The following is a 25,389-nucleotide window of genomic DNA, read 5'->3' as shown; positions in this document are numbered from 1 at the left end:
CAGGCAGAGGCCCACGGAGCCGGGACGGCCGCACCAGGCTCAGCTCCCCACCCCGCATCGGGCGAGCGTGCATGAAGCCGAGCCGCTCCCCTGCGCCACCCAAGCAGGAGCCAGCCACTCACTTAAAGTAAATAGGAGAAAATTTATTTATTTATTTGTTACAAAAGGCAAAAAAATAGATTGCAAACTCTAGCAGGTCTAAGCTGGGCTGGTGGGTCATGTCCAGCTGGGCTGCAGCTGGAGGACATGGTGTGTCCACGGCCAGAGAACCCAGCCTCTGCTGCGGCCTTCCAGGAACGCCGAGTGCATAGCATAGGAAGAGGTACACTACAAGGATACGAGCTGCTGGGAGGGAGGCTCTAGCCCTTTGCCCTGAAAACTAGAGGCGCCAAACAGAAAACACAGAGAGCACCCGCACCAGCTCCCTGAAAGAGGGAGGCCCGTGGGGACATGGAGGCAGCAAGAGCGGCTCCAGGACAGCCTCGGTCATAGATGTGCTCATGGCAAGCTGCTGCTTTCCAAGCTCTCTTGAATCCCATGTGGCATCTTCCAGGATGTACCAGCGGGGAGCTCCCTTCACTGCAGAGTGGGGCTCCAGCAACCCTGTCCAGCCTCGTGCCCGTTGTCCCTGCACGCAGGGGCAGGTAGGAGCTGTGGTTATTGCACTGGACAGGGTGTTGTTATGGCTTTGAGCTTCACAGCTGCAGGACGGAGGCTTTTCCTCAAGCATGGTGGCAGGAGGGCAGCAGGCATGGGCCTGGAGAGCGGAGGCACACACGGTGGCAATGGCTGTTGCTCCGGGGAGCGGCTGTGGCATCTCCACTTCTCTTGAGATGCTCCAAGAGAGGCAGAGGGCTGCAGGCCACGAGAGCTTTAGGGCCCTCACCGTACTGGGGTGCCCGCGGGACCGGAGAAGGTGGGAGAGAAAGAGAAGGTTAGTAGCAGAAACAGTATCAGAAGAAGTGGGGAGTAGGAAGCAGAGCAACTGTGGCTGGCTAGAGGGATTGAAGGAGCACTGTGCTGGCAGGAGCAAGGTTGACAGTGGTTTATCCTACAGCTAACCCCAGCTCAGACGGATCAGGTGCATGAGACCCTGTGCAGCCAAGCCAGGGCAGAAGGTGATGTGGGATATGGCTGCTCCATCCAGGAGCCAGTGCTAAGGTCCCCAAATCCAACCTGCTCCATGGACAACACTGGGATGGCAGGGGCAGGATGCGAGTGGCGAGGAAGATCAGTCTGCTCAGGGCAGGAGAACAGCTGCAGGGGTCGAGCATACGCAAGCTGGCACCAGGCTGTGTGAATGGAAGGAGGTGACAGGGATGCCACAATGTGCTTCGAAAGGAACTTACCTCAACTGCTGGCATAGCCAAGGAGCAACCTGGCATTACAGAGAGCAAAACTGAGGTACATGGGGAAGCGGGTGAGGGAGTGACTGAGTCACAAGTGCAGCAGTGGCAGAGCTGCGAGTAGAAATGTGCTTCTGGCTTCCAGTCCTCTGCCCAGGCCCTGGCTCGCTCTAACCCAAACCCCTGTAGCAGCACAAACCACAGCTGCAGTGCAGCCCGAGGGGGTGTCACACGGACCTCTGTGCAGCTGGCGGCTCATGGACCCCATGGTCATGTGGTGGGGATGAGATGAGGCGCTGGAGCAGATGGATGACTGGAAGGAGGGAGAAGAAAGTGCTGCCTTACCAGCTAACCCTCAGAAATGGGGCTAACATCCGAGGAGGGGGCTTATCCCGTCACGCAGTGCAGGAAATGGCAAAGTCCTGGCAGGCGTCCTCCTGGGGAAGACACCAGAGATTATGCAGCTCAACGCGTGCCGGCACAGAGCAGGCTGGGTTAGGCAGGGAGACCTTGGACTCGGAGACAGCTGGGAAAAGGACACGCGACCTCTGCAGGATGGTGCAGTCGGAGCTGGATGCAGGATGAAACCACATCCATGGAAAGAGTGGGGCAGGAAATGCCTCTTGGCTCTAGCAAGAGCCAGAGCACCACAGAGAGCTGCTGGGCTCTGCTGCCAAATGCCATCATCCCGCAGGAAGGTGCAGGAGCTTCCAGGAGAGGTCTAGGACCAACAGTCCAACTCCCCCCTGACAGAGGGATGTTAAAAACAGACACCTGCCCTCTTCCATGTTAAAGGAATAAATAAAAAGAAAACCCAGGCACTTAACTCTTTAAAAATATAATTTTATTATGCTGAGTAACAAAAGAAACTGGTTTAAATAAAAGCAGGAAGGCGCTGGGCCCCCAGCAGCACCCCACATTGCCCCGGCAGCCTCGGCAATGGGCGCTCCCTGCATGCCGGCCCCTGTCCACGCAGCCTGGCGCTCCTGCCGCTAGAAGGGAGCACCGAGGCTCCTTGAAGGCAGTGACAAATCCCTTCAGGAAGATCAGGAGAAGCAGGGATGGCACCACATGGTGCTGGCTTCCTCCCTCCCCAGGTGCAAGATGCTGTCACGCAAAGGTGACAAACTGGGGAAATGTTTGGCTGGGATGAGCCTCCAGGAGGAAGCAGGAGGGTGTCACGGTGCTGGAGTTGTCCTGCCCTCCTGCTGCACCTCCCCGGCTCTTGGCAAAGGGGAAGGTAGCACTGGCAGTCACAGTGAGCTGACACCAAGATCCCAAACACACGGCCAGGGGAACCTTTCCAAGGCGCGAGAAAAAGTGGTATAGGAAAAGCAACCCAGGAACTTGTTTTGCCACATGCCAGTCCCAGAGAGGTGGGGGAAGGCGGCAAAGGGACTCTTTCGATGTTAGTACCGGGGGTGCCTGGAAGATCCCATGGCTGAAAACCAACACAGGTTGCAGAGAGCCTCATGAAGGAGCTCCAAGAGCTCCCCCAAAGCGGTGCGGACAGCCCCGCTCCCTTCCGCCTGCGCTAGCAGAGGCAGCTCTGTCAGTGGCAGCGGGTGAAGCACAAGGGTGGCTAATTCAGCAGGGCCACACAGCCCCTGCAGACACCCTGACTCTGCCCAGGGTGGAAACCTACGTGGCCAACCCACAGAAACCTAAAACCAGGTGGCTTGACATGAAACACTGCAAGTCTCTGCCCTGGTGCTAACATGCACAGCACTATCTACACCAGACATAAAATGTTCTGGGTAGAAAAAAAAAAATCTACAAATTGTGCAAAAATATCCAGCAGCTTTTAATAACACGATTCAAGTATTGCTAACAAGGTCTGGGACTCTCCTGTATGTATGCTCCAGTGTTAGGAACCCACAGAGCTGCCTGGCCCTACTCTCCCGGCACAGAGGCAGCCTGGGACATGCCAGGACACAGGAATCGTTCCCGAGGGACTGTGAACAGTCCTGCTCTCATCTGCTGGCCAGAAACTCAAACCCAAGAGCACAACATGAGGCTATCAGAGACCAGCACCCACCCACTCACTGCTTCCCCTGGGTAACTCTAGCTAGGAAGGATGTGAATTTACCTGCTCTTCTGGTGCCTTTAAGTGTCCCACAGACAGGAGCCAACTGAGCTTTCCTAGCAAACTGAGGTCAAATCCTACAACTGTTCCTTTCCAGGCAGCATCTCACCATGAGAGCTGCAGAACACTGCACGTTTTTCCCTTTTTCCCCGTGAAGATGAGTTTTTTTTCCTAACTTGTGCCCTGGCTGCAAAGCATGCTCTTTCTAGCTGAAACAAAAACACTCAGAGCTCTTCAGTACTCCCTTAAGGACCAGCCAGAAAATGGGATCAAACGGCAGCTGGGACATCTAGCCAGCTTCCATGCCTGCTGGGAGCCAGGGAGCCCACCCAGGAAAACAGCCACAACTTATCCAGGCACAGCAGCTTCCAGAAGAGAAAGCTGCTCCTGCAGCTCCTGCGAACCCAACCATTAAGACACAGAACCCCTCCACATAGACACAGAGGAAGAGGCATTCATGGAGACATTGAGAATACCAGGGAACTTCCACCTCTGCCAGCCCAAAAGATGAGGCTTGACAACACAGCTCAGAGGAAGAACCGGTTGCTCGCGTGCACCTCCCCTGCTTGGCCCACCTCCTTACTCCTTGTGCTGAACACAGCGACTTTGGAGCTCCAGACTCAGCGGGCTGGTGGCTCTCACACCTATTTGCTTCCCAGGTACAGTGAGGACCCACTGCTTTCTGCTCAAGTCTGAGAGTTTTGCACGCTCTATCAGTCAAAAGTCCAGGCCGGCCACATCACAGTGAGACAAATAACCAAAAATAATAAATAAATTAAAATTAAAAAAAAAAGGCAACATATGGCTCTGAGTCTTTGGCAGCTCTGCATCACAGGGCTGTCCTGCCTGAGGCCAGGGAGATGGTAAGAGGGGAAGGTAGTGGCTGGAGTTTGGTGCAGGCACAACTGGGCTACGACACAGCACCACTAGGGAATGCCTCCTACCATGCTGGTGTCAGTTTTGGCTCCAAAGGAAGGGATTTCATTCTTAGGACTGGATGGCGTTCCGACTTCTGGCTGAATAAATCCTCTTCTGTCTATCAAACTGGAAAACAAAAGGGAAAAGGGCTAAGTAAAGGGAAAGGAGTTACAACTCGCAGGACACGAAGACTATAAGCTACGTGCCAGCTGAATCAACCAGTTTCTACAGAGAGAGAGGGGGGAAAAAAAGCGGGGGGGGCAGTCTTTAAAGTTTGCACAAGATAAGGAAGTGCTAAGCCTGGTAGTGAAAACTCCCTTTCCCAGCACCAGGAGAGCAGTCAGGTGAAGGAGCGGAGAACAGACAGCACTCAGTACAGGATTTTGGTTTGCCCAGCCATACCAAGCATGTGCCCCCATCCCAGCATAGAGTTTTAAAGCAGATCTTGACCCATTCAGTAGATGTGCTGAGAAGCTGCTAAATCAACTCTGCCCACAAAACCTGACATTCAGGCGCCCCTGTCACATGGGAGCTCATAGACTGCAGAGGTTCAGAGATGGGTCTCCTTGTGGGAGCTGCTAACCAGAGCATCAGCAGGAGCGGTTTGGACAACACAGCTCCTCGTCCATTAGACGAACCACAAACACATCACACAAGCCACCACGGTCTTTAGACAGTAAAAGCTTTGGGTCACCACAAACCCAAATGGCAACTGGGAAAAAGGACTTTACAACAGGAAAACATAAACGAGAAAGAAGGCTTGGCGTAAAATGCTACTCTCCTGCCTGCTCAGCTCTCTCAATCTGCAGATTTATAGTTACTGAGTGGCAGCAGAGGTATTTCAGCAGCTCCGGACCAGTAAAGAGCTTAGGGGTACTTCAGAGAGCAGGGCAGGACATAGGGCAGGAACAGAGAACCCAGTGACTCTACCTATGTGGCCTTATTTGAAATTTCAGGCACCTTCCTCTGCTGTTACCTTACACTGAGTTAGCACCTCTGGGATGCTCTGTGTCAATCCCAAGAGGATCCCAGCAAACAAAATATGTCTCAAGGAGACCTGCACGTCCTAAGACAGGCTGGGAGCTCCAAGTCAGAGTGCAGGTCCTCAATTCCAGCAGCCAAAGGCTGGGGCACTCCAGCCCGGCTCAGCCCAATTGCACCCTCTTGTGACAAAGATAATTCTACACTGCTGATGAGATGAAGGAAGAGTAGCCCAGAGGTGACCACGCTCCAGGCCCAAAACTTTATTTTATTACACAAGGAGGGAACTGCCTGCCTTTGTTTAAATGAATGTTCTGGTTAACTCACAGGTAAGAGAATTTGGTAGAATGTTATTAAGCAGTTCAGGAATCCGAGTGTTGCTTAAGGAACAATCTGATCTGGTGCAGAACCTTGCTGACTGCTTGCCAAGATCAATCCTTGCAGTACAGGAGGAAAAGTATCTGTGTTAGCAAGTACTGTTCAGCCTCATGGAAGCAGACGTGTTTGGCTGGCACAAATCCTTGTGAATTCACACTGTCTGGAGCCCCTCTCGTAGCAGGATGCGCTTCTCAATGCGCTCTTACCTGGGATGGAATGGCCCACACAGCACCGCACAGCAGTTTGTGAGGATACTTTTATGGCTGTAAGGATTGGCAAACTCTGAGCCCCTCTTATTTGACCAGGACCCTTTGATCTGAAAGGAAAAAAAGATACACGTAGATTAAGATGGGAAAGATGTGATGTAATTACATGATAATAAAAAAAAAATCAGTTAAAATCCTTGATCAGGAGGCAAACAACTTTTGTCTTGATAAAAATAACCTCCTCCTCTTTGCTTTACCAAGCAGGACAGCTGCAGAAAGGCAGCCAGAGGAGACAGCAATTATGTTCTCCTGCCTTTAGGTTCAACCGTGCAGCTACAAAGCCCCAAAGCTATGACCTTCTCATACTTCATGGCAACTTGTTAGCATCAGCGCCTTCAACTCTAGCCTCTTTACCCCTCATTTTCCACCAAGCTGAAAGCTCATGGAAGCAGCACTCTTAGCTAGAGATATCTCGTGTGCTCCTCAGGCTAAGCAAACCCCAAGGGGATTCCCAGGCTGTTCTGCTAAGGAAACAACATCACCTGTCCACGCCCTGAGCAGCTGCCACTGGGACTCTGATTTCGAAACCCCAGACGAGTCAACAATGGGCACGCAAGCGTGGGCAGATGCTATACCTGGCCACGAGTCCCTGGCTGAAGCAAACCATTTACCACCACATTTCCTCTTTTTGTTTTTACTTCCCCTCACAGGGGGCAGCCCAAGCTGGCAACCAGAGAAGTAATGGGCCGTATGCTCTGGACTCGGTGCCTTGGTGCCCTCAGCACACGGGCGCAGCCTCCATCAGCTTCACTTGCATGGCCTGCCACAGTCCTGCTAATATCTCTAGACAGAAGAGAGGAGGAGGGAAAAAAAAAACAAACAAGCAAACAAACAAGCAAAAAAAACCAAACACACACACACGCACACACACACACACACACACACACACACAAAGAAAACCACACAGGCATTTCTTCTGTAGCAATGGAAGCTTCCAGCAAGCATTACAGGGATCTGTGACCTGAAGGGTAAATTTTGATTCTTCCCAAGGATTAGCTAGATCCTGCTTTTCCATACAATCTGCCTTGCTCAGGGTACTCATCCAGCCCTTTGAGCCTGCAAGCACCACACTCTTTATGGTAAATATCTTCAGAAGGCGCCTGTACATTATTTGCCTATTGCACTTGAAGTGACAGAGAAAAAGGGACTTGCCCAGGGTCTCACAGGAAATCTGTGGTTGCACAGAATGCTGAATTAAGACCACCCATGTCCAAACTAAAACCCACACCTCTGGGGGCAGCCTTCCTTTTTTAAAATCTCAGAACTCCCCATTTAACCAGAAAAGAAGAAGAAAAAAAAAAGTACATAACTTTTCAAGCATTTCAGCTAGTTACTCCCTAGCCTGACACTGCCAAGGAACACGCACTGCCCTCCCAACATGATGTCCTTCTGTTGTGCACCATTTTCTATGCATGCATCTATCTGAATATGCTGCACCCAGTTGAGGACGCCCTGAAAACGTCACCTCTGCTTAGAAAGCAGCAGGGCTGGCAGCCCTGCGTACACCTGAGAGGTGTCCTTTGCACCCCTATGAAAGGACAAGCATCCACGTACTTACATCTTCGTTCGTTGTCAAGTTGGAGGCGACTAAATAAGTGTGAAAACCTGAGAGGCCCAAAATAGACCAGACAGAGAAAAAACAAATCACCAGCTCCAGCACAGTGAAAAATAAAAATAGAAAAAAAAAAAAAAAAAGGAGTCAAGGAAATCAAAGAACTGTTTGGGGAGGTACTCATGGTGAAGACCGCATGCACTGGGCCTTCTAAGCACCCTCAGCATTGAGGGGTTGGCCGAGAAGCCCACACAACACAGGTACCTGCTCATGCCTTCTTCTAGGGAAAAGGTGCCCCCATTCCCAGGAAGGAGAGAGCATTTCAGCGGCAGGGACCTAAATATGGAATTAAAAGTCCTACCACTTTGGTGGTAGTATCAGTCTACAATGGAGAGATGCCTGCCTGCTCCCACAGGCAGCTAGGGGCTAAATTAGGTTTTGGAAAGTACATCAGGGTGCCCCTCAGAAGAAGACATTACACTCCCACATTACACCATCAGTTTTGTTGCACTGGAGCTCGGCAGGCCAAGCAACTGAGAGCATTAGAAGGATATCTTGCGGGTGTTGTCTTCAGCGTGGTAAGGAATCCATCTCTCTGAGAGCCTACAAAGCAAAACAGGACAAGAAACTATGTTCCATTAGGCAGCCTCTCATCTCCAGGCAACCTCCCTCACCGCCGAGTGCACAGCTGTCCTCCTGCAGGTCACACGGATCTGCCTGGCTGCCCAGAGTCTGTGACTCTACAGAAATGTCAGTGAGCAGACGCAGCTCCGCGAGGTTCAGGGCTGGCAGGCAAGTCACTTGCCCTGTGAGATCCAGAGTAGATGCATCCAAAGCCCTCCAGTCCATGGCTGCCCTAGCATCACACACAGCCCATCTGCTCTGGAGGGAATAACCTAGTCACCAAGTGCCACGATTTCTCTGCAGTAAAGTGCAGGATCTAGGGTTCCCGGCAGTAGGACTCATATTTAACTAGCAAAGACCAGCCCCTTCTCTGTCCTCTAAGAACAGGGACTATATGCTTCAACAGAGCCCCAAGTTGCTCGTCTCCAGGAGTACAATATGCTCATTACTACTAGTAACTGCAGTACTTACGCAGAGTGAGGTGGGTGACAACACAAGCGAAGATGAAGGCAGTCAGGAAGGAGAGGGAGAGGATGAAGGCATAGAAGTAGCGGTAGTTGCGCTTCCCCACGCAGTTGCCCACCCAGGGGCAGTGGTGATCAAATCTCTCTGAAAGAAAGCAACATCGTGAGGACTGTCGTCATCTCACATGCGGTAACAGAGCGAACAGAGAGAACCTCCGTGGATCCAGGAGCTGCAAACTGAGCTTCCACCCACTGCACTTGAAGATCAGAACCTCTTAGCAACAGTACATTAACATCAAGTTTCAACGAAGCATTGCAGCCTGCTGATATGCCCTTTTATAATATTAAAAGCCAAATCTTTCCTCTCTCCAAGCCCCATATAAATGCAAACCTTGCGCCTGGTATAATCTACTATTACTAAAACTGAAAGAAGGCAGGGAAAGTGCAGATGTTTTTCCACTATCTTGCAGTATTGTGTGTGGGTGCTCAGCATCATTGCTTCCCTTTGGTGCAGTGGGCCCCTCCTGCATTCTTCCGAGCAGAAAATAGTTTTCAAAGTCATGAAGATACGCCTCTAAAAACCACAACAACTGCCTAGGAACCCAGAGCAGATGCAATACATCTGGAAACACGCAGAGCTGTCTTCTCATGAAAGGGCAAGACGGCTGCAGCGTAGAGCCAACTGATGCAAGTAAAACACATCAAGGCAGGAACACGCCTGCTCCTCCGCAAAGCTCCTTCCCAACGCTGTCCCCAGCACGGCTACTATCCAGTGAGCTATTCTGGTGTAAGGAGGAGTCACAACATCCACAACTACACCCAGGCACATGGCTAGCAACTCGCAGCCTTTTCTTAAGAGAGTCTTTGGGATCCTGCACCAGTCTCAGGCCAGTCAGCCCTGCAGAGAGCATAATGCAGAGCCTCCAGCTGCCTGCAGCACACGAGATACCCACCCCTGAGCATGGAACTCTCTGGACATGCCACTCTACCACATGCCACCCTCCTGGCACTTCAAGTTGCTCCTGCACAGCCAGGCTGAGCAGGGAACCTCATCATCCTCTCATTTCCTGCCTCACTCATTCCCCCCATCGGCCTAGGGCCCAGTTGTGTGGAGCTACCAGAGGCTTTTCTTCAGATTTTCATTTTCTCCTGCTCCTCCTGTCCTAACAGGACCCAAGGGCACAGCAGGAAGATGCAGAAGGGCTAAATCAGTCTGTGATGCTGCCTCCACAGCCCTGCCTTCAGGCAAGGAGCTTACGGCACTGTGCCACCACTCTGCATCCTCACAGAAAGAGGAGATGCAGTATCCTCCAGTCCCAAACCACTGCACTGGCCTTTTATTTGCAAGAGAAACAAGAAGCACAATTAATATCCCACCACATAATCCTCTAAAAAGAAGCAAAAGCAACCCACCCATGAATCTAAAGCGCTCCCCTTCCACAAAGGATGCCAGCACATTCCCAGCCTCCGGACTTACCAACGCAGTTGTCGCAGACGCTGCAGTGAGAGGTTCGCGGAGGGCGGAACATTCGGCAGGTGTAGCAGTACTTCAGCTTCACCACGTACTTGTTTATGACCACCTCCATGGTGCGGGCTGGTGGGCGGTATGTGGAAGTACCCATGTTATCTGCAAGGAGAAGGAAGGATGAGCAAACCACACCAAGCAGCTGCCTGCTAAGGGCTGGCACGTGCTCGTCCGCTCTCATCATTCCAGTGCTGAAGCTGGGAGGCACCTCAGCCTGCGGTTTCCGAGCAGGCAGCCCAGCTCTCCAGGGAGCTCCTCGCAGCCTTGTTTATGCTCCCTTCGTTGTCTGTTCAATGGGAATGCTGCTGGGATGCGCCAAGAGGAAATAATATCTGCCTAACACTTTGAAAACATAAAGCAATATATATATATACATAGTATAAAAGCGGCAGTGTTTATAGGCCCAGTAACACCAACTCATCTCTACACGTCCGACAGATCACAAGAGAGGCATGTGATCCATTAATACATGTGCGGCTCCTCCTCCGCTCTACGCACAGGACTGAATTTAAAGAAATCAGGAAACTGTCACTTTAGGGTAACCTCAGCAAAAGCACATCCAGCCACTGCCAGCACATGCCTCTCCAACCTGCAGCTTACATCAGCAGCACAGCCATAATCAAGAGACTCGTCTTCATGATATAAGGGGAGGATGGCAGGTCTCAAGTGCTCCAGACAGATTTCACTGAAATTGGACACACGTACATTAATAGCATGAGTGGACTATTCATCTCCACATTGAAATTAAAATAATTTAAGGACACTACACATTGCATTTGGGCATGTCAGCATTTGACTAGTAATTTGGGGCTGACAGCTGCAGAGTTTCTCCAAACAGCAAAAGCGTGAGCTGGGAAACCTCTGTATCATGTCTGCAATTTGGAGAATTATTTTGAAATCCTTTTAATTCACCCTTAAAATAATACCTTTCCAGCTTTCAGGAACTGTTTGAAAATAGAGACTTACCAGTGAGCGAGTTGAGAAGAAAATTAATGGATTATATTAACAGTAACAGCTGGCACAACTAGCAGCTTCAGCAGTCAGCTGAAGGCACAGCTTTAGGCACTTTTAAATAGAAACAGGGATAACCACTCTGACGATATTTTAAAACTAGTTGCATGGGCAGCCACAGAATTATTACCTTGCCACCATCTTCAGTGGGTACAGATTCAAGTTCTCTCACATTCGTTTGGCTAAAGCATCTGCTACCAAGGACAACATCAAAGCCATGTACAGATCCCAAATGCACACACTTTCTTGGCTACCACAAACTCAGTGTGACAGCAGTTTTTAGATAGGAACAAATATTAGCAGACTGCTAGAAACCATTAACAAAGGAGTCCTTGAGGCACGGCAGGCTACAGGGCAAATCACTGCCTTAAAAAAACATTCCTTTCTAAATTAGTTATACTAAGCTCTAGCCACTGATATTTTGTAGAAAAACTTGCAAACTCCCTCCTAGTTTGGATAACTTTCAAAGTAATTAACACACTGTAACAAAAGGGTAGAGACTCTCTCAGTCTAGTCTTTCTTTTTGGGGAAAAAAAAGAGAAGCAGAAGAGCCAGCCAGCAGTCTCAGCACTGCCTCTGCAAGGCTGTCCTCAGAATCAGGCTCCTCTTGAGAGGCACCAACACAGTGTGGAGGGGTTAAAAACAGTAGCAGTTGCTGAACTGAGTCTTTTGCTGTCACTACATTCACCTGTCCCAGTGCTCTTCAGGAAGCATGGGATTTTCAAAGGCTTCCAGAGAAGTCGAGACAAGCCTGAATTAAACTCCGTAACAGCCAAGCACAGAAAAGGTAACTTGAAGCTCCAGGCTAAACCTGTTCCATGTGCACATGCACCAATTTCACAGTACTGGTCAGGAAAAAAAAAAAAAAAAAAAACACAGAGAAGCAAAGCTGTGGCCCAGGCTGCCCCGGCAACAGGACCCCTGCTCACCCCAGCTGTGCTGCCTTCGCCTGGAGACCTTCTCAGCCGGGGTCTCGCTGCATTCACACAAGCAGAACGAAACACTTGTAGAGAAAAGCAAGCACACGGGGGCTAAACACGGCTCACAGCCTTTTTCCTTATAAGGCTTAAGCTTTTGAGCTCAACCCTCGCAGCTTGCGGCCATAACTAAGTAGAGATTTGTTGTGCTTTACCAGAAGCAGCTCAAAAATCCACTAAAACCAGCAGCAGTTCCCACAAGGGGTGGTGCCAGTGCTGGGTGCTTGCAGCTAACATACAGATTACATGCTCAGTTCCTCTCATATCAGTCTTCACAAAAAAATAAAAATAGTGTCAGTCATTTCCCCCCCTCCACTCCAGATACAGCAGCCAGGAATCCAGCCAGGAATCCCAAAGCCAGGGTGCTTTTAAGGCGACAAATCCACCAATTCCTTTTACTTCAACATTTCTCCCCTCAATTCAGTCTCGCTCTGCTTCACGGTCCTGCCACCTTCCCCATGCTAACAGTAGCAAGAAACACTATGTCAGTGTTTGTCCAAGCAAATTCACTGCTCCTGCTCGCTGGTGACCACCCAAACACCAGTGCAAGGGAGGCAGCAGGAACAATCAGAGGTAAGATTATCCATTTGGCAGTGGACCACACTCGGAATGGGTTCAGCTGCCTGCAGAACCATTCTCAGGCTCGGTCTCTTTTTTTTCAGCATCAATTGAGTTTAGCTGCAACTGTTCCATTAAAACACAAAAAGAACACTTTATTTCTGCATATTTTTAGAACAACTTCTCTAATTCAGGAAGTCAACTCAAGGATCCTCTCCGTCACCTGTTGGCGAAGGAAAATTCTCCTTTCAAATTCCAGAAGACAGAGGAATAGCAACAAAAGGCCAAGCATTAATGCTATTTATCTTCTGGGCATGCTTCTGGTTTCAGCAGTTTTATAAATATTACTTAGTTAATCCTCAGCAGCTTTCCTTCTTATCAGGGTCAGCCACATCATGTCACACAGTGAAAAAAAAATGTGGAGTAGTAAAGAACTGACTCTTCCAAAAGGAATAAAATAAAATAGTAAACAAAAGTTTTGTAGCCTGGATTAGAATTCAGTGAAAATTCAGTGGAATTCAGACCATCACAAATCCCAGTGTCAGATCTGAACCACTGCCTAGATATTGAAAATGCTGTCACTGTTTAAAAGCAGCGCACAAAGGGGCTCTGACTGGGGACTCTACTGCTTCAGCTGCAGGTAAACAGACTCTCAGGGTATTAAGATTTAGGGCACTGATGCTGCCAGCTCCTCCTCATCTGAATTCTGCATGTGGCCATGTGGCCACTGCCCAGGCAGGTCTGAGTCCTGAGGGCAGGAATAGTTACAGCCTCCAATCCCTTGCACAGGCCTCTGCTTGGGAAAGTGACGGAACTGAACAGAAAAGGAAACCACCAGCACTTCCCTGCATATCCCCTTCCCCAACCTGCTGTGCTGCAGGAGCTTTCACACCTCTCAGCAGGGCTCCTAAGACACCCTGGGGCCTCCTGATCTGAAGCCCTTCTCCCCTAAGGTGACTATTAAGGAGCCAGGACTGGCTGAGCCTGAAATGCGCCCCCCACACACATCAAAACAAACACAGGAAAGGGCAGAGGAGTCTCACCGATCCGCTTTTCCAGATCTGCGGCTTCACTTGGGGTGGCTCGAGGCAGGATACCTGGATCTCTGAAGCTTGTCTGGAGCAGACAGCTGATGACAAAGAAGAAGAGGACTGCTGCGATAACAGGGATGGCCAGGGTCAGGTGACTTGCAAGAAAGGGGCAGCTGTTAAAGAAAGAAAAAGAAATCATTACAGATCATGCTTAGAGTACTTGCCATCAGCTACTGCATCAAATACTGTAAATTACTACGGAGTAGTGGACTAAAACACTGCTGCTTTGCTGAGATCCCTGGAGAAGTAGTAAACAGCCCAGAAAACATTCTGTCCCTCTGGAGGTGCACAGGAAAGACAGGTCTTTGAAGCAAAGGCAGCAGAACCAGCTCCTGTACACAGATTCCTGGTCTTTCTGAAGTTCCAGAACAGTGTTTCTAAAGCTGTCAGCCGTCTCAAAGCCCGGTCACCCTCTACAACATATATATGTAAATGCCCTAACTTAACAAGGGACCAAAATTGCCACAAACATGATCTCATTTGGTCCAAAACACGAAGTTGAAAGGGAAATATACTTTAGTTCAACACAGCTTTGTTGTCTCTGGATGACTTGTGTCCTCACTCAAAACATCTGGCACTCTTTGAAGGGCACACACTTCAGTACTGAGACTGCTGCAACAGGCCAGCATCTAAGCAAATAATGCCTGTTGCTGGTCTTGCTGCTCCTTGAACAGGTAGCAGCAGGACCCAAGGACGTTTTCCTGTATGCAGGGACCACAGCGATTGCAGCGCAGCTCAGTTGCTCACAGCACAACATGAACACAGCTCTTGTGCTGCAGCCCCCCTCGTACTCCTGCCTCTGCAAAGGGATTTCTATTATAAGCACTGACAAGTAACCTGAACTTGAGTACAGACACGCAATGTGTTGCAGTCCGATGGCCACGGGCAGCTCCGAGTCTCCATGACACAGAGAGGCAGCTTGAGAGGATTAAGGAACTTTTGTGTCAACTCCTGAGCTCAGCAGTCCAGAACAAAGCAGCCATCAAGCAACAAAACCCCTCCGACCCCTCCGCCTAGCCCCTCAGTGCTCTCCAGCATGGAAGCGCAGAAGGGCCTCTGGAACTCTGAAACGGGGTAGCTTTCTTGCCATCCCATTCCTGGGAATCTCTGGAGTTCTCCTTCATCCTTCAGGCAGCAGAGGAAATCACACACAAAAAAGTCAACTGCAGACACAGGTAAGATGTATTGCCATATATCTAGCAAACCATAATCCATGCCATAGAAGTGCACCGCTGTAAAAACAACTTGGAAAGCCCCGGGGCATTTTCAACCAAGAAACAGTGACTAGGCAAGAAGGGAAGTGCAGATGTTGTTTCCTCAGCCTTGTACAAAGCAGTTACTGCACTATTATCATCCATTGGTTTCAGATACAGCAGAGAAAGGTGCCCAAAAGTCACAGATGACACTACGAAAGGAGTGTTTGCGCAGGTATCTATTACTGCCTCCCACAGCTGCCTCCCAGTTTCAGCTTGTCTGATTGTTCTTTCTCAGAACCTCTAGCCTGACCAAATACCTCAATACTGCTGACTGCAGGCTCAGACAGCTCTGCTCTGGGCCTCAGAAAGGTAACACAGATCCCAAGGCAGGAATGAACCCTCCACTTAATAGAGGAATAGGGAAAACAAGCTCCCTTCCCTCCCGAGAGGCAGAAGGACAGAGACAGAACAGCAGAAACGCTAGGAGATGGCCAAGAATAAACGGAGCTCTGTCGGCAGCTCCTCTCAGGCAGCGCAGGACATAACGGGTGTTCTGGGCTCTCCCTTCCTGCAGGGCACAGGATCAGGGAGATTCTTGGTCTGTCTCAGAACTACCTTCCCGAAAGGAGAGGGAATCTGCAGAGATGCAGTTCTCCCTTCCCCAGACACAGCTGCATAAGGAAGGGAGAGCTCCAGCCCAGACCCTCAAGGTGAGGCGCTCCAAGTCAGAAAGGGTTTTGCCATCCCTTGACACTCTATTTCTGACTCTTCCACCCACCAAAATTCACTGATCTTACTGATTTTCTGGCTTCGCAGAAGCCAGAAAATTCTCCCTGGTTGGCTTGGAGGAGAAGAGATTGCAGGAGGGCACCCAGGACAGGCAGCTGAGAAGGTGATTCCCTGCATTGGTCATTGAGGATGTTAAACCTATTGGCAACATTAGGTTCAGGAGACGAGCTCTGGGCCGCCTCTACCCATCCTTCTCACCCTGGCACAGAAGAAAGTCAGTGGAAGAGAGTGGAAAAGTCTTTGAGCTCTCCAGCATCACAGAGAGGGCTCTGAGGTGACTTGGACCTCCCTCTCCCCAGGTAATGGGACAGGGCAGAGGAACCAGAGCTTCGCCCCAGCACAGGGCCAGGAACTTTGCAGCAGGGGAGCAATTTAAGGAAAAAGAGTGCAGAAAAGGGAGCAATACCAGGACTCCGTATCTTGTCTATAGCTCTTCTCCCTCCCAGCCAGTACAGCACAGTGTGAGGACACCCCCCTCCAGCCAGCAGCTCTGCACAGCGGGGCTGCAGTCAGAGAACACGTCCCTGGAGGAGAACTGGGAAAGCGCCAGGGACAGATTCACCTGCAGGGAGGCAGACCCCAGCACAGGACACCCCAGAGCCCCCAACATGGGCGGACAGACACCAAGGAAGGGGGGCAGAGCCCCAGGGGGTCCCCAGAGCCCCCATGGAGAGGCGATAGACCCCGAGGAGAAGGCAGAGCCCCCAGGCCGGACGATCCGGGGCTGCCCCGAGCGCGGCACAGGGAGGACTCACTCGAAAGCAAAGAAGAGGCCGCTGGTAGCCAGGATGAGGCCGAGCGTGAGAACGAAGACGCCGCTGTGCCGCGCCAGCATGAGGCGGCCGCCGCAGTAAAAGCGGTTGCGGCCCGGGAACACCTCCCATTTCCGGCGGGGCCGGCGGGCGGCGGCGGTAACGGGCTGCTCCGAGGCGACGGCTGGGCCCGGCGGCGCCGCTACCCCCGGCGGGATCTGCCGGTACTCGCAGTCCTTCATGGCGCCCAGCCCAGGCAGGCGCCGCGCGGCCCGGCCCGGCCCGGCCCAGCGCCGCTCCCGGCCGCGCCGCCCGCTCGGCGGACGTGTCCGCCCCCGCTCCCGCCGCGGCGCCCCCTGCTGCCGCCGCCGCGCGCCGCAGCCGGGAGCTGCGCTCGCAGGCGGGCAGCGACACGCGGACACCCACGCGCGTAGTCGCGTGGTGAAACACCCCCGCACACGTGCGTAGAGGCCTGTGGTGAGTCCTGTGGTGAACCCCGCTCTCACACACACACTGTCCTGTGGTGGCACCCCCCTTGTGCACCCACACACGCACAGTCGTGTGGTAAAATACCCCTACACATGCACTCGGAACCTGTGGTGAAACAGCTTCACATACACACATACACCGTCCTGTGGTAACACCCTCCTTGCATATGCTCACACTGTACTGTGGTGACACCCCCTGACACACACACACACAGAGCCCAGTGATGACCCCCCCTCGCACACACGCAAGGACACCTTGCGCCTGTGCCGGGCAGTTTGGAGGGGGACGAGCTGCTCGGCCTGTGCAAGGACATTCTCAAGAAAGAGCAGCACGTGGGTTCCCAGGGCAGGGGGGCTCCCTTGGCACTGCTGGCAGGGCTTGGATTTTGCAAGCTCTGAGCCAGCACCTAAAGGGACTCAGGCTGGGACAATCATCCAGAGACGAAGAGCTAAAGAACATAGAAGTGGCGACAAACACCAACATTTTTACCCCATGGCAGAGCAGATCCTTTCCGCATGATGACACTCGCAAGGAAGGACGTTTTATGCCAAAATCAAAAATGGTCTCCCCTGCCACAGCAAAGACCTCAAAGAGTTTTGTGTGTGCTGAGCTCCACGTTCTCCATGCAAAGTGGTGGTCCTAGGATGGGAAGAAACAGGGCCTTCTGCCTTCTGCTGTACGGCAGCCAGCACAATTGAAACGCTCTCTTGGACGATTCCCCACCGCTGCTGAAGAGAGCAGGAAACAAACTGCTGCTCCCTGGAGGTCATTTCCTCTCCCAGGACCATCCCCATCGCACCTCCCGCCTGCTCCAGCCCTCACATTTGCCAAAGGGGGAATTGTCACTTCACTGAGGAGAAGCAAACTACGGTTCCTGTAAAATCTACTTTTTTATTGGTGATATTCATGTACTGACACACAAACTTCCAGCTTCTATCCCATAAAGTGTTGAGTTGCAGCCCAATCCCCTCCATAAGCCCTCAAGAGCAGTCCTGGAGAGCAGCTGTAGCCATCCTGGTTGTGCCTAGAGCTCCCCAGCAGGTCTCACGCCCCAGCTCCTCTTCCCCTGTAGCTCCCTGTCCTCCCACTTCCAGCACTGCCCCGCGATCCCCACTCCACGCGTCCTGCAGCTGCTGCCGGCGCTGCTGTCCCCCGACACACGGCTTGATGCATGGAGACAAGTACTTTGGCAAGGGGGGAACCTGAGAGGTCCAAGGGACACATACGACACAACGGCGTCCTCCCACGGGGGCTGCGAGTACTTGGGCTGCAGGTGGTGGTTGCTGTGATTTCAAGGGCACTTCCCCAAGGTTTTCTACCAGCTCGGAATCTGGCAGCAACTGTTCTTTGCCATAAATAATTGTTCAGGGACGGTACTTCACAGAAGATATCATGGAAATACATTCCTGGTCCCCGGTAAACATAGGAACTTTTGCCCATCAGTAAAGAGCAGGAGCAGGACACACTAAGAGTCACAGCAAAGAGGATGGTACTGATTGATACTTCTGCCCCAATACCACCCCACAGATACAGATAGTCCCAATTGCTAACTATGTCCAAGGCAAGAAATTACAGTGCAAAACGAGTCCCAGTAGCCAGTAGGACAGGAAGTATCCGAGGATGCATTTGGTCATAGGGGTGTTTAATCTATAGTTGCGCAGTAACCTCACAACGGGGTTTTCAGAAATCCCTTTCTCACAGGAGCCAGCAAGAGAGTTACCTAAAACAGACTTCTCAGAGAGGGATGCTCTGGTTTCTTTATCAGTCCCTTCACTCCAGAGCAAAGGTTCATGTTCTTGAAGCAGGTGAGCAGAAAACCAGTACAGGATCGGCGTGGAGGAGCCAAGGAACCTGGTCAGAACCTGAGAACAGGCAGAGAATCCCATAAATTGAAGGTCTTTGACTGTAACCAACTCCAATTCTGCAGAATGGAAGGAACAATCTATCTGCCCAAAACAGATTACTGATAAAGAGCAATGAAACACGGTCCTATTTCATGGTGTTAGGATTTATTGCACTTGGAATGAACCATCTCTCAGCTCGAGGATGCTTGATTAATGAAGTCAATTGCATAAGCAAACAGACGGTCTCCAGGTTTTGGGCAAACCGTCAAGAAATCACTGAAATCCTTGACACAGCCCAGCTTAGGATGTGGGCAGTAGCAGTAGCTTCAGAGGAGATTTGAACCTCCACATTCAATCTTTGTTTTTCCTGTATTTCCACTGCTGCCCGCAATGTTTAGGATCTAGCTGTATTCTGGGAAGGCCCTGGAACACTTTCTAGGGACTGGCAACAGGCTCCAGATCCTTTCATTTCTACCCAACATGATACTGCTGTTCAGCAGGGTTTGGCCAAGCTTGCATTCAATGTTTGAAATGTCTCAAATCAGCTGGTACCTTTGATCCAAGTGCTAGTGTCCTCACCATATGAAGCAACCTCCCTTGAGGAATTCTCCAGGAAGCAAGAGGAACTAAATGGTTTTGGAAACTGACAGGGGAACAGTTCCTAGAGAGGATCGGAAGTGTTTTTGGAAGCAACGTCTGCATTGTCCTGTGCCTGTCCCACAGCCCAGAGAACTTCAGACTGTGTCACTGAGTCCCTCAGCCCCTACACTGTACTCCCTTTAAGTAGTCCCTTCTCAGTGTTGCTCTGAATGTCATACCTGCACGTGCATGCAGAAGACTCCGAACAGCAGCAGGACTGTGGCGTGGACAACGTACACCAAGACAGCGGGGCAGCAAAATCCAGTTCCTGGTTTATCCTCTCCTTGTTCTTCTTCATTCCTTCTCCTCTCTAGACCAAGAGTTAGGCAGTGCCGAGGGTTTGCAGTGAGGTAGGTCCAGGCAGCCCATAAGCCCAGAATTGTGACAGGCAAAGCAAGCAAGAAATTTGGCACCTGTCTGAGCTCATAATACCTCAGAAAGCCCACATTCCAGTAGGCCTCCTGAATGTAGGAATAGAGCACAGGGAAGTGCTGGGAACACCAAGGGGGCTTAAGCCTATCCACAGCAGCTAGACGATAGTCCTTGTCCAGAGCCAGCTGTAGCAGCAGCTTGGGAATGTTCTGCGACAGGCCAGTGCCAGGAACACAGAACGTCATGTGAGCGTAATACTGAAACAACACGAACGGCAGGAAGATCCCAGCACACGCGAAGATGACTGAAGATGCCAAGCTAAGGAGTTTCCTCCACAATGTAGGGAGCTTCCTTACCAATCCCGGACCCACCTGGAGCTGGAGGGCAAAGCATTTACTGCGGGAATAGGCAAAGAAGCCAATGTTGACGAGCCCGTTGGCCCGCACGCCCGACGCAAGGGAGAAGAGCAGCCCACTGTGCCAGCTCTGCCCCTTCTCCAGGTGCCACATGGCACTGAATGCCAGGAAGGCAAACATGCTCTCGGAGTAAGCAGCTGCCATAAACACATTGGCAGGGCTAATACAAAACAGAAGGGCCGCAAGGAAGGCCACGCGGCGACACCGCAGCACGGCACAGCCCAGCTTGTACAGGGCAGCTGCTGCCAGGACAGAAAAGAGAGAATTAAGGAGAGCAGCTGAGAGCAGCAGGCGGCTCCGCAAACGCAGCAGCCGCTGCAGGGGCCACAGGACAACTTCTGCTGCAGCACGGACGCTCAGGGGGAACACTGGAAAGAAGGCAAAGTTGTGCTCGTACACGTAGCCTCGCTCGGCGATGAACAAGAAGTGCTCTGCGTCCCAGCGCGAGAGGCCTCCCAAAAGCCCTTCCAGGAGCAGGTCACAAAAGCCTGGCTCAACCAGGCGAGGGGGAGAGAAGGCATCTGCAGCGTGATCTGGGATCAGGAGGTTAAACAGAGCCTGGAAAAAGAAAGGAGGACTCAAGTCCAGCAGACATCCTCTTGTATCCTACTGGAAACCCCATGCCCAAGAGGATCCTCAGGTTTCAAAAGGCACAGAGCTCAGGCCGGCAGGTTGTCTAGCAAATATCTTTGGGAGCATCGACATCTGAACTGAATAAAACTCTGGAAGATACCCAGCATGGGTGCTCACAGAACCTACTGTGCCAGTAAATTTTGCAGCTTATTGTGATGAGCCCCCTGCAATTAATTCAGCGTTGGTGGAGAAAAAAGAAGAGCTACATTTAGAAACGGGCCTAAAAGACCTACAAAACTGACACTTTACAATGAATCACACACATCTGGACTAACCAGGCCCTTGGTGTTTGTCATACAGAGTCTTTCGCCTCAGCTGATGGTTCCACTCAGCCCTACCTGGTGGTTAACAGAGCTGTCACCATCTGCCAGCTGGTGGGTGACTTGCTACCAAAATCTTTCTCACTTCAGATTTTGTTTCACCGGGGCCGTGGCTACAGCCAGGCTCTTTGCTGGCTGCCTTGGTACACATAGGTTGGGCTTAGTTGACCCAGCTCATGCTCAGAGAGGGGTGTCTCTAGAAAGGAGGCTTGAGAAGAATGTGCAGGGGGAGATTATTGCTCCTGCTCTGAGGATAAGCAAAGGACTTCAGCCTGCTCTGCTGCCAACCCAGCCTCTTGTATCAGCAGCATGAAAACATGGTAAGTTATAAGGGACTGTATATAATTTTATTTAACGGCAACCTGTCTCCTTGGATGCAGCTGGTCTCTTGGCTCTCCAAAGGAGATCATTTTTCAATCAGGCAAAACCAGCTAGCTTGTGGTGCAAAAGGCAGTACCAAAGAGAGCGGCCTTGGAATAGCAAACAAGATGTTAGAGCATCCTTGGCTTGGGAACGGGGACTTGCCTGCAGCAGGAGGGTCAGGGCCCTGCAGCACACAGCAAACCGCAGCAGCTCGTGCAGGTAGGGATCTTGCCCCTTCACCAGCTCCATTCTGAGCTCGAAAGTCGCCTCGCTAGGCCACTGATGCCAGAGAAATTCCAGCTTCAGAAACCTAGATCAATAAACAGAGAGCAGAAACGTTGAAAAGTCCTTTGGGCTTCAGGCATGTTTGTAAATCAAGCACCTCTATTTACTTTTACAAAGTTAGAAAGCAGGAAATCTACATGAACAAGCAAGTCACTTATGAAAGAGGTCATGGAACTGGGAGATGATGCAGAAGCCTTCAATACTCTGCCTATAAAAAATATTCCCTGACTTCTTAACCTTGGATAGGACGCAGGAGGGAAGTCTAACACATACCCTCAGCCCACTGCTTACGGGGCCAGCATCTACACCAAAAGCAGTGTCCTCAGCCTCCCGACTGGCTTCTCAGCAGAAACACCAGCAAGTCAAGCCACATCTATGCTCACATGCAAGTTCCAGTGTGCTCAATGGGATTTAAACCTTTCTGCCTTACTAGAAACCTAAGTAAATGTAGTCTCTGAGCGTATTACACATGCAAGCACTTTCATGACTGGGGCTCTCTGCCGGTCAGACGCTCTTCTCTCCTCCCTCCTGCAGCCTGTCCTGTGTTTCCTCCTGGGAAGCAGAGAACTCCTTTATTCAGGACTGTTTTCCATGGTACTGATCTCACAAGCTGTTTCACAGTGAGGTTAAATTGCCTTCTCAGATACGGAGGCCTCCCAACACACCCTCCACCGATCAAAGATAGCATCCTCCTGACACAACATCTACATATCTCCCTCCCTCTACCTCTATTTTTTCAATATTTTGGCAAAGGTCCCGGTCCCCAGAGTGAGAGCATCTGCCTGTCAAGGAAATTACATATGCTAAGGTGGCTCTTTTCCACGGCTTCCCTGCAAACCTTACCTGGGAGATTTAACCACTTTGAGGAGTCTCACTGCTTTCCTTTCTTTACCCTCTGAATTGACACTTTGGGATCAGCTGTTAAATCTGCTGGCCCAGAGCCACAATCTGCTGTGTCAGTTTTTAAGATAACACGTTTCTCCTGCTGCTTCCCCAGTTGCCAACTGCTTTTCAGTTCGAGAAACAGAAGATCCAGGGTACTCTCGAAGTTCCAGTGACACCACATCCTGCGCCATTTCCTACCTGACGTCTTTCTAATCCAGGCTGGCTTTAATACAAAAAGATCCCAAAGTGCTTCACAAGTGACCACCTAATGATATAAAAACACTCCGAGATCTCCCTATCCTCATTTTACAGACAAGGAAAATTGAGGAGCTGCCAGGTTAAAAACTGCACAGGAAAATAAAACAGGCAAACAAACAAACGAGACCCAAATATACTCATTTATGGCTCCAGTCCTTAACCACAGGGTTATGCTTCCTATTTTGCCACATGTAACACTTGTGGTTTTGCTCACATTCTGCTCTCGCTCCAGAGCATTCAGAGCTACAAAACAAGCGGTGAGAGGCACAGTCTACTGAATCACAAAGCTGCTGTGTTATTTTAAGAGAGGGGATACTTCAGCCCAGCTGTAAATTCTATTAAAGCACATTCACAGCTGCAAATCTTATTAAAGCATAGAGGCAAAAAAAAAAAAAAAGTCCAAGCACTTTAAATATTCTTTTAAAAAGCACTGAAAAAAGCCTAGCAGGAATGTGCCAAAAAATCTCACATCAAAAGGCTTTAAAAAGCCTGTTCCTGTCAGGATGCAGCACCCTTTGTCACAGAGAGCAGCTAAGTCTACAAAAAGCTGCAACCCACAAGCCTTATTTTGTCAGAGAACATGGTGTAACATGGAGCTGGAATATCTCTACACCAAAAGCCCCAAGAAGCACTGCTTAAAAAAAGCATTTAAAGAATGCACACACACACACAAAAGACATAAAAAGGCAGAATTGAGTTAAAAATATATCTGCAGGAAAAGATGTAAAATCTTAATATTAAAGGTATAAATCTCTCGATGTTCTGCGTTTCCACCTATCCTTTTACTCAGAGATTATCAGTTCTTTCGTGCTCACTCTACATTAGAAAAAGGCCGCATACGCGAGCGAAGTGGATGCTGGATAAACTGTCATGTAAGAGCAATAAAAAGCCTGTAATTGTGCAGTAGGGACCGGCTGCCACCCGAGGGCAGCAGGCACTTGCTGCAAAGGTATTTCCTCCCTCGTCAGGGCAATCGGTTCCTGGTTATGCTGCTGCAAACAGAGCAATGGTTTCAGCATTGCTTGGCATTGCTGCAGTTTGCCGTTTGATTAAAGAGATGCTCAAAACACATCTGAGAAATTGTTCTAACCAGCTCTCCAGAGAGAAAAGAGTGAATTCCAGAAATCCTATTGGTTTAGCACTGTTTCCACTGCTCCAGCAGCCTGGCTTCGCTGCGGAAACCAGGCCACTTTCACTCTTGCCCGGTTTTGGCTGCTGCTCTGCAGGCAGAAATCGCGATATGGTTTCAAAATGGACCTGAACGGAACAGGGTTGAGAAATGTGAACGTTTTTAGAGCAAGCACCGCGACGGAGCCCACATGCAAGCGGCTCCAAAAGAGTCTTTCTCTATTTTTCTCTGTGCTTTAACATCTGCTTAACTGCTGTGCCAGACAAAACTGCAACAAGAAATGCCCGCTGCAAAGTGCGCTTAGGTGCCCGCAGGAGCTTTTGGCAAGAGAGATGCTAGGCACAGACAACTCGCTTTCTCTGGTATTTATTTCTGACAGCTAAAACATTTGAAACACTCAGTAAGAACATTTTCATGGTTGGATACAATTATCACGTGTATGTTTAATAACGGACTAATATTTGTAGCCGCATGGAACCAATGGGCACACGAAGCATGAAAGGGCTCAAGCCCGAGGCAGGTGGGATCGAGAGCGTCCATTAAAGCTGCTCTTAGCTGCTCGCAAGCGGCCTGACGGGCGTGCGCCGCTGTTCCCCAGCACGCGGAGCTGCTCAGCCCACGAAATCGAATCTTTCCAGGGCGTTTGTTGTTAGCCAGATCTTTCCAAAGGGTTGGCTGGAGTATCCAGCACTGCCCTGGGGAGGGGAGGGGAGACGCAGCCCCTCCTCGTCCTTGCCCAGTTTAGCTGTTTTCTAAGTGTCAAGAGGAAATACTCTGGGTGAATCCCACCCCAGGGAGGATGGATGCGGTCGATCCCCACCATTTTTTGCTCTTGCTGCTGAATCTTCCACCAGGAAGGGGGAAAATTGTAGTGGGATCTTTAGCGAGGAGGGGGGTGGGGGCAGGATGGACAAGGGATCCCCAAATGCCCATGGGCCCCTCATGGGTCTCCCTGGGCCCCTCACGCCGTCCCCCAGCGCCGGGTCAGGGGGAGTCTCTGCAGCCTGAGGCACCTGAAGCTGCTTCGAGCCCCCGGGGGATGCAGCCCCCGCGGCGAGGGGGTCTCTCCCAAAGGGGGATGCGCAGGCTCTGGGGCGGGGGGAGAGGGCTGCTCCCCACACAGGGGTCCTGGCGGTGCCTATGACCCCCTTCAAAGGGGCCATGAGGTGGCTCCGGGCATCAGGAGCATGTGGAGCCTGGGGGGGCACGGAGGGTGCTGGGATCACCCCGAGCCCCCCGGGC

General features: G+C 51.0%; 2 protein-coding genes across 3 annotated transcripts; both read right to left on the bottom strand.

Moving 5' to 3' along the window:
• Nucleotides 1-1,728: 1,728 nt before the first annotated feature.
• ZDHHC18 (zDHHC palmitoyltransferase 18) lies at nt 1,729-16,756 on the bottom strand. The gene is made up of 9 exons (XM_010211110.2): nt 16,518-16,756; nt 13,730-13,890; nt 10,093-10,242; nt 8,623-8,760; nt 8,082-8,130; nt 7,534-7,636; nt 5,916-6,025; nt 4,377-4,476; nt 1,729-1,783 (listed from the first exon to the last, which is right to left on the bottom strand). The coding sequence occupies exons 1-9, from the start codon at nt 16,754-16,756 to the stop codon at nt 1,742-1,744; spliced, it is 1,092 nt and encodes a 363-aa protein (XP_010209412.2). The 3' UTR covers nt 1,729-1,741.
• A 1,517-nt stretch (nt 16,757-18,273) lies between these two features.
• On the bottom strand, nt 18,274-22,087 carry PIGV (phosphatidylinositol glycan anchor biosynthesis class V). Of its 2 annotated transcripts, XM_088531039.1 has the most exons (4): nt 21,753-22,087; nt 20,230-20,832; nt 19,666-20,115; nt 18,274-18,865 (listed from the first exon to the last, which is right to left on the bottom strand). In XM_088531039.1, exons 1-4 carry the CDS (start codon nt 21,837-21,839, stop codon nt 18,554-18,556), a joined length of 1,452 nt encoding a protein of 483 aa, XP_088387165.1. In that variant the 5' UTR covers nt 21,840-22,087; the 3' UTR covers nt 18,274-18,553. The 2 variants fall into 2 exon arrangements, with proteins under 2 accessions (XP_088387165.1, XP_010209395.2); XM_010211093.2 differs by having other exon boundaries at nt 19,666-20,832.
• Nucleotides 22,088-25,389: the final 3,302 nt, after the last annotated feature.

Source organism: Tinamus guttatus, unplaced genomic scaffold, assembly GCF_059628265.1.
Source record: "Tinamus guttatus ecotype Peru unplaced genomic scaffold, ASM5962826v1 Tinamus_guttatus_pri_ptg000397l, whole genome shotgun sequence".
NCBI lineage: Eukaryota > Metazoa > Chordata > Aves > Tinamiformes > Tinamidae > Tinamus > Tinamus guttatus.
Note: the sequence above shows the minus strand (reverse complement) of the source record. Positions and strands in the feature narration are given on the sequence as shown.

Excerpts from the sequence above, each read along its gene's own strand:
- ZDHHC18 (XM_010211110.2), bottom strand. The coding sequence starts at position 16,756 with ATGAAGGACTGCGAGTACCGGCAGATCCCGCCGGGGGTAGCGGCGCCG. Across the intron at positions 8,761-10,092 it reads CGTCTGCGACAACTGCGTTG|AGAGATTTGATCACCACTGC; the intron begins GTAAGTCCGGAG and ends GCTTTCTTTCAG. Across the intron at positions 6,026-7,533 it reads ACTTGACAACGAACGAAGAT|ATCAAAGGGTCCTGGTCAAA; the intron begins GTAAGTACGTGG and ends TTTTCCTTTCAG.
- PIGV (XM_010211093.2), bottom strand. The coding sequence starts at position 21,839 with ATGGAGCTGGTGAAGGGGCAAGATCCCTACCTGCACGAGCTGCTGCGG. Across the intron at positions 20,833-21,752 it reads CCCTGACCCTCCTGCTGCAG|GCTCTGTTTAACCTCCTGAT; the intron begins GCAAGTCCCCGT and ends TTCTTTTTCCAG. Across the intron at positions 18,866-19,665 it reads TCTTCTGCATGCACGTGCAG|GTTCTGACCAGGTTCCTTGG; the intron begins GTATGACATTCA and ends GCCTGTTCTCAG.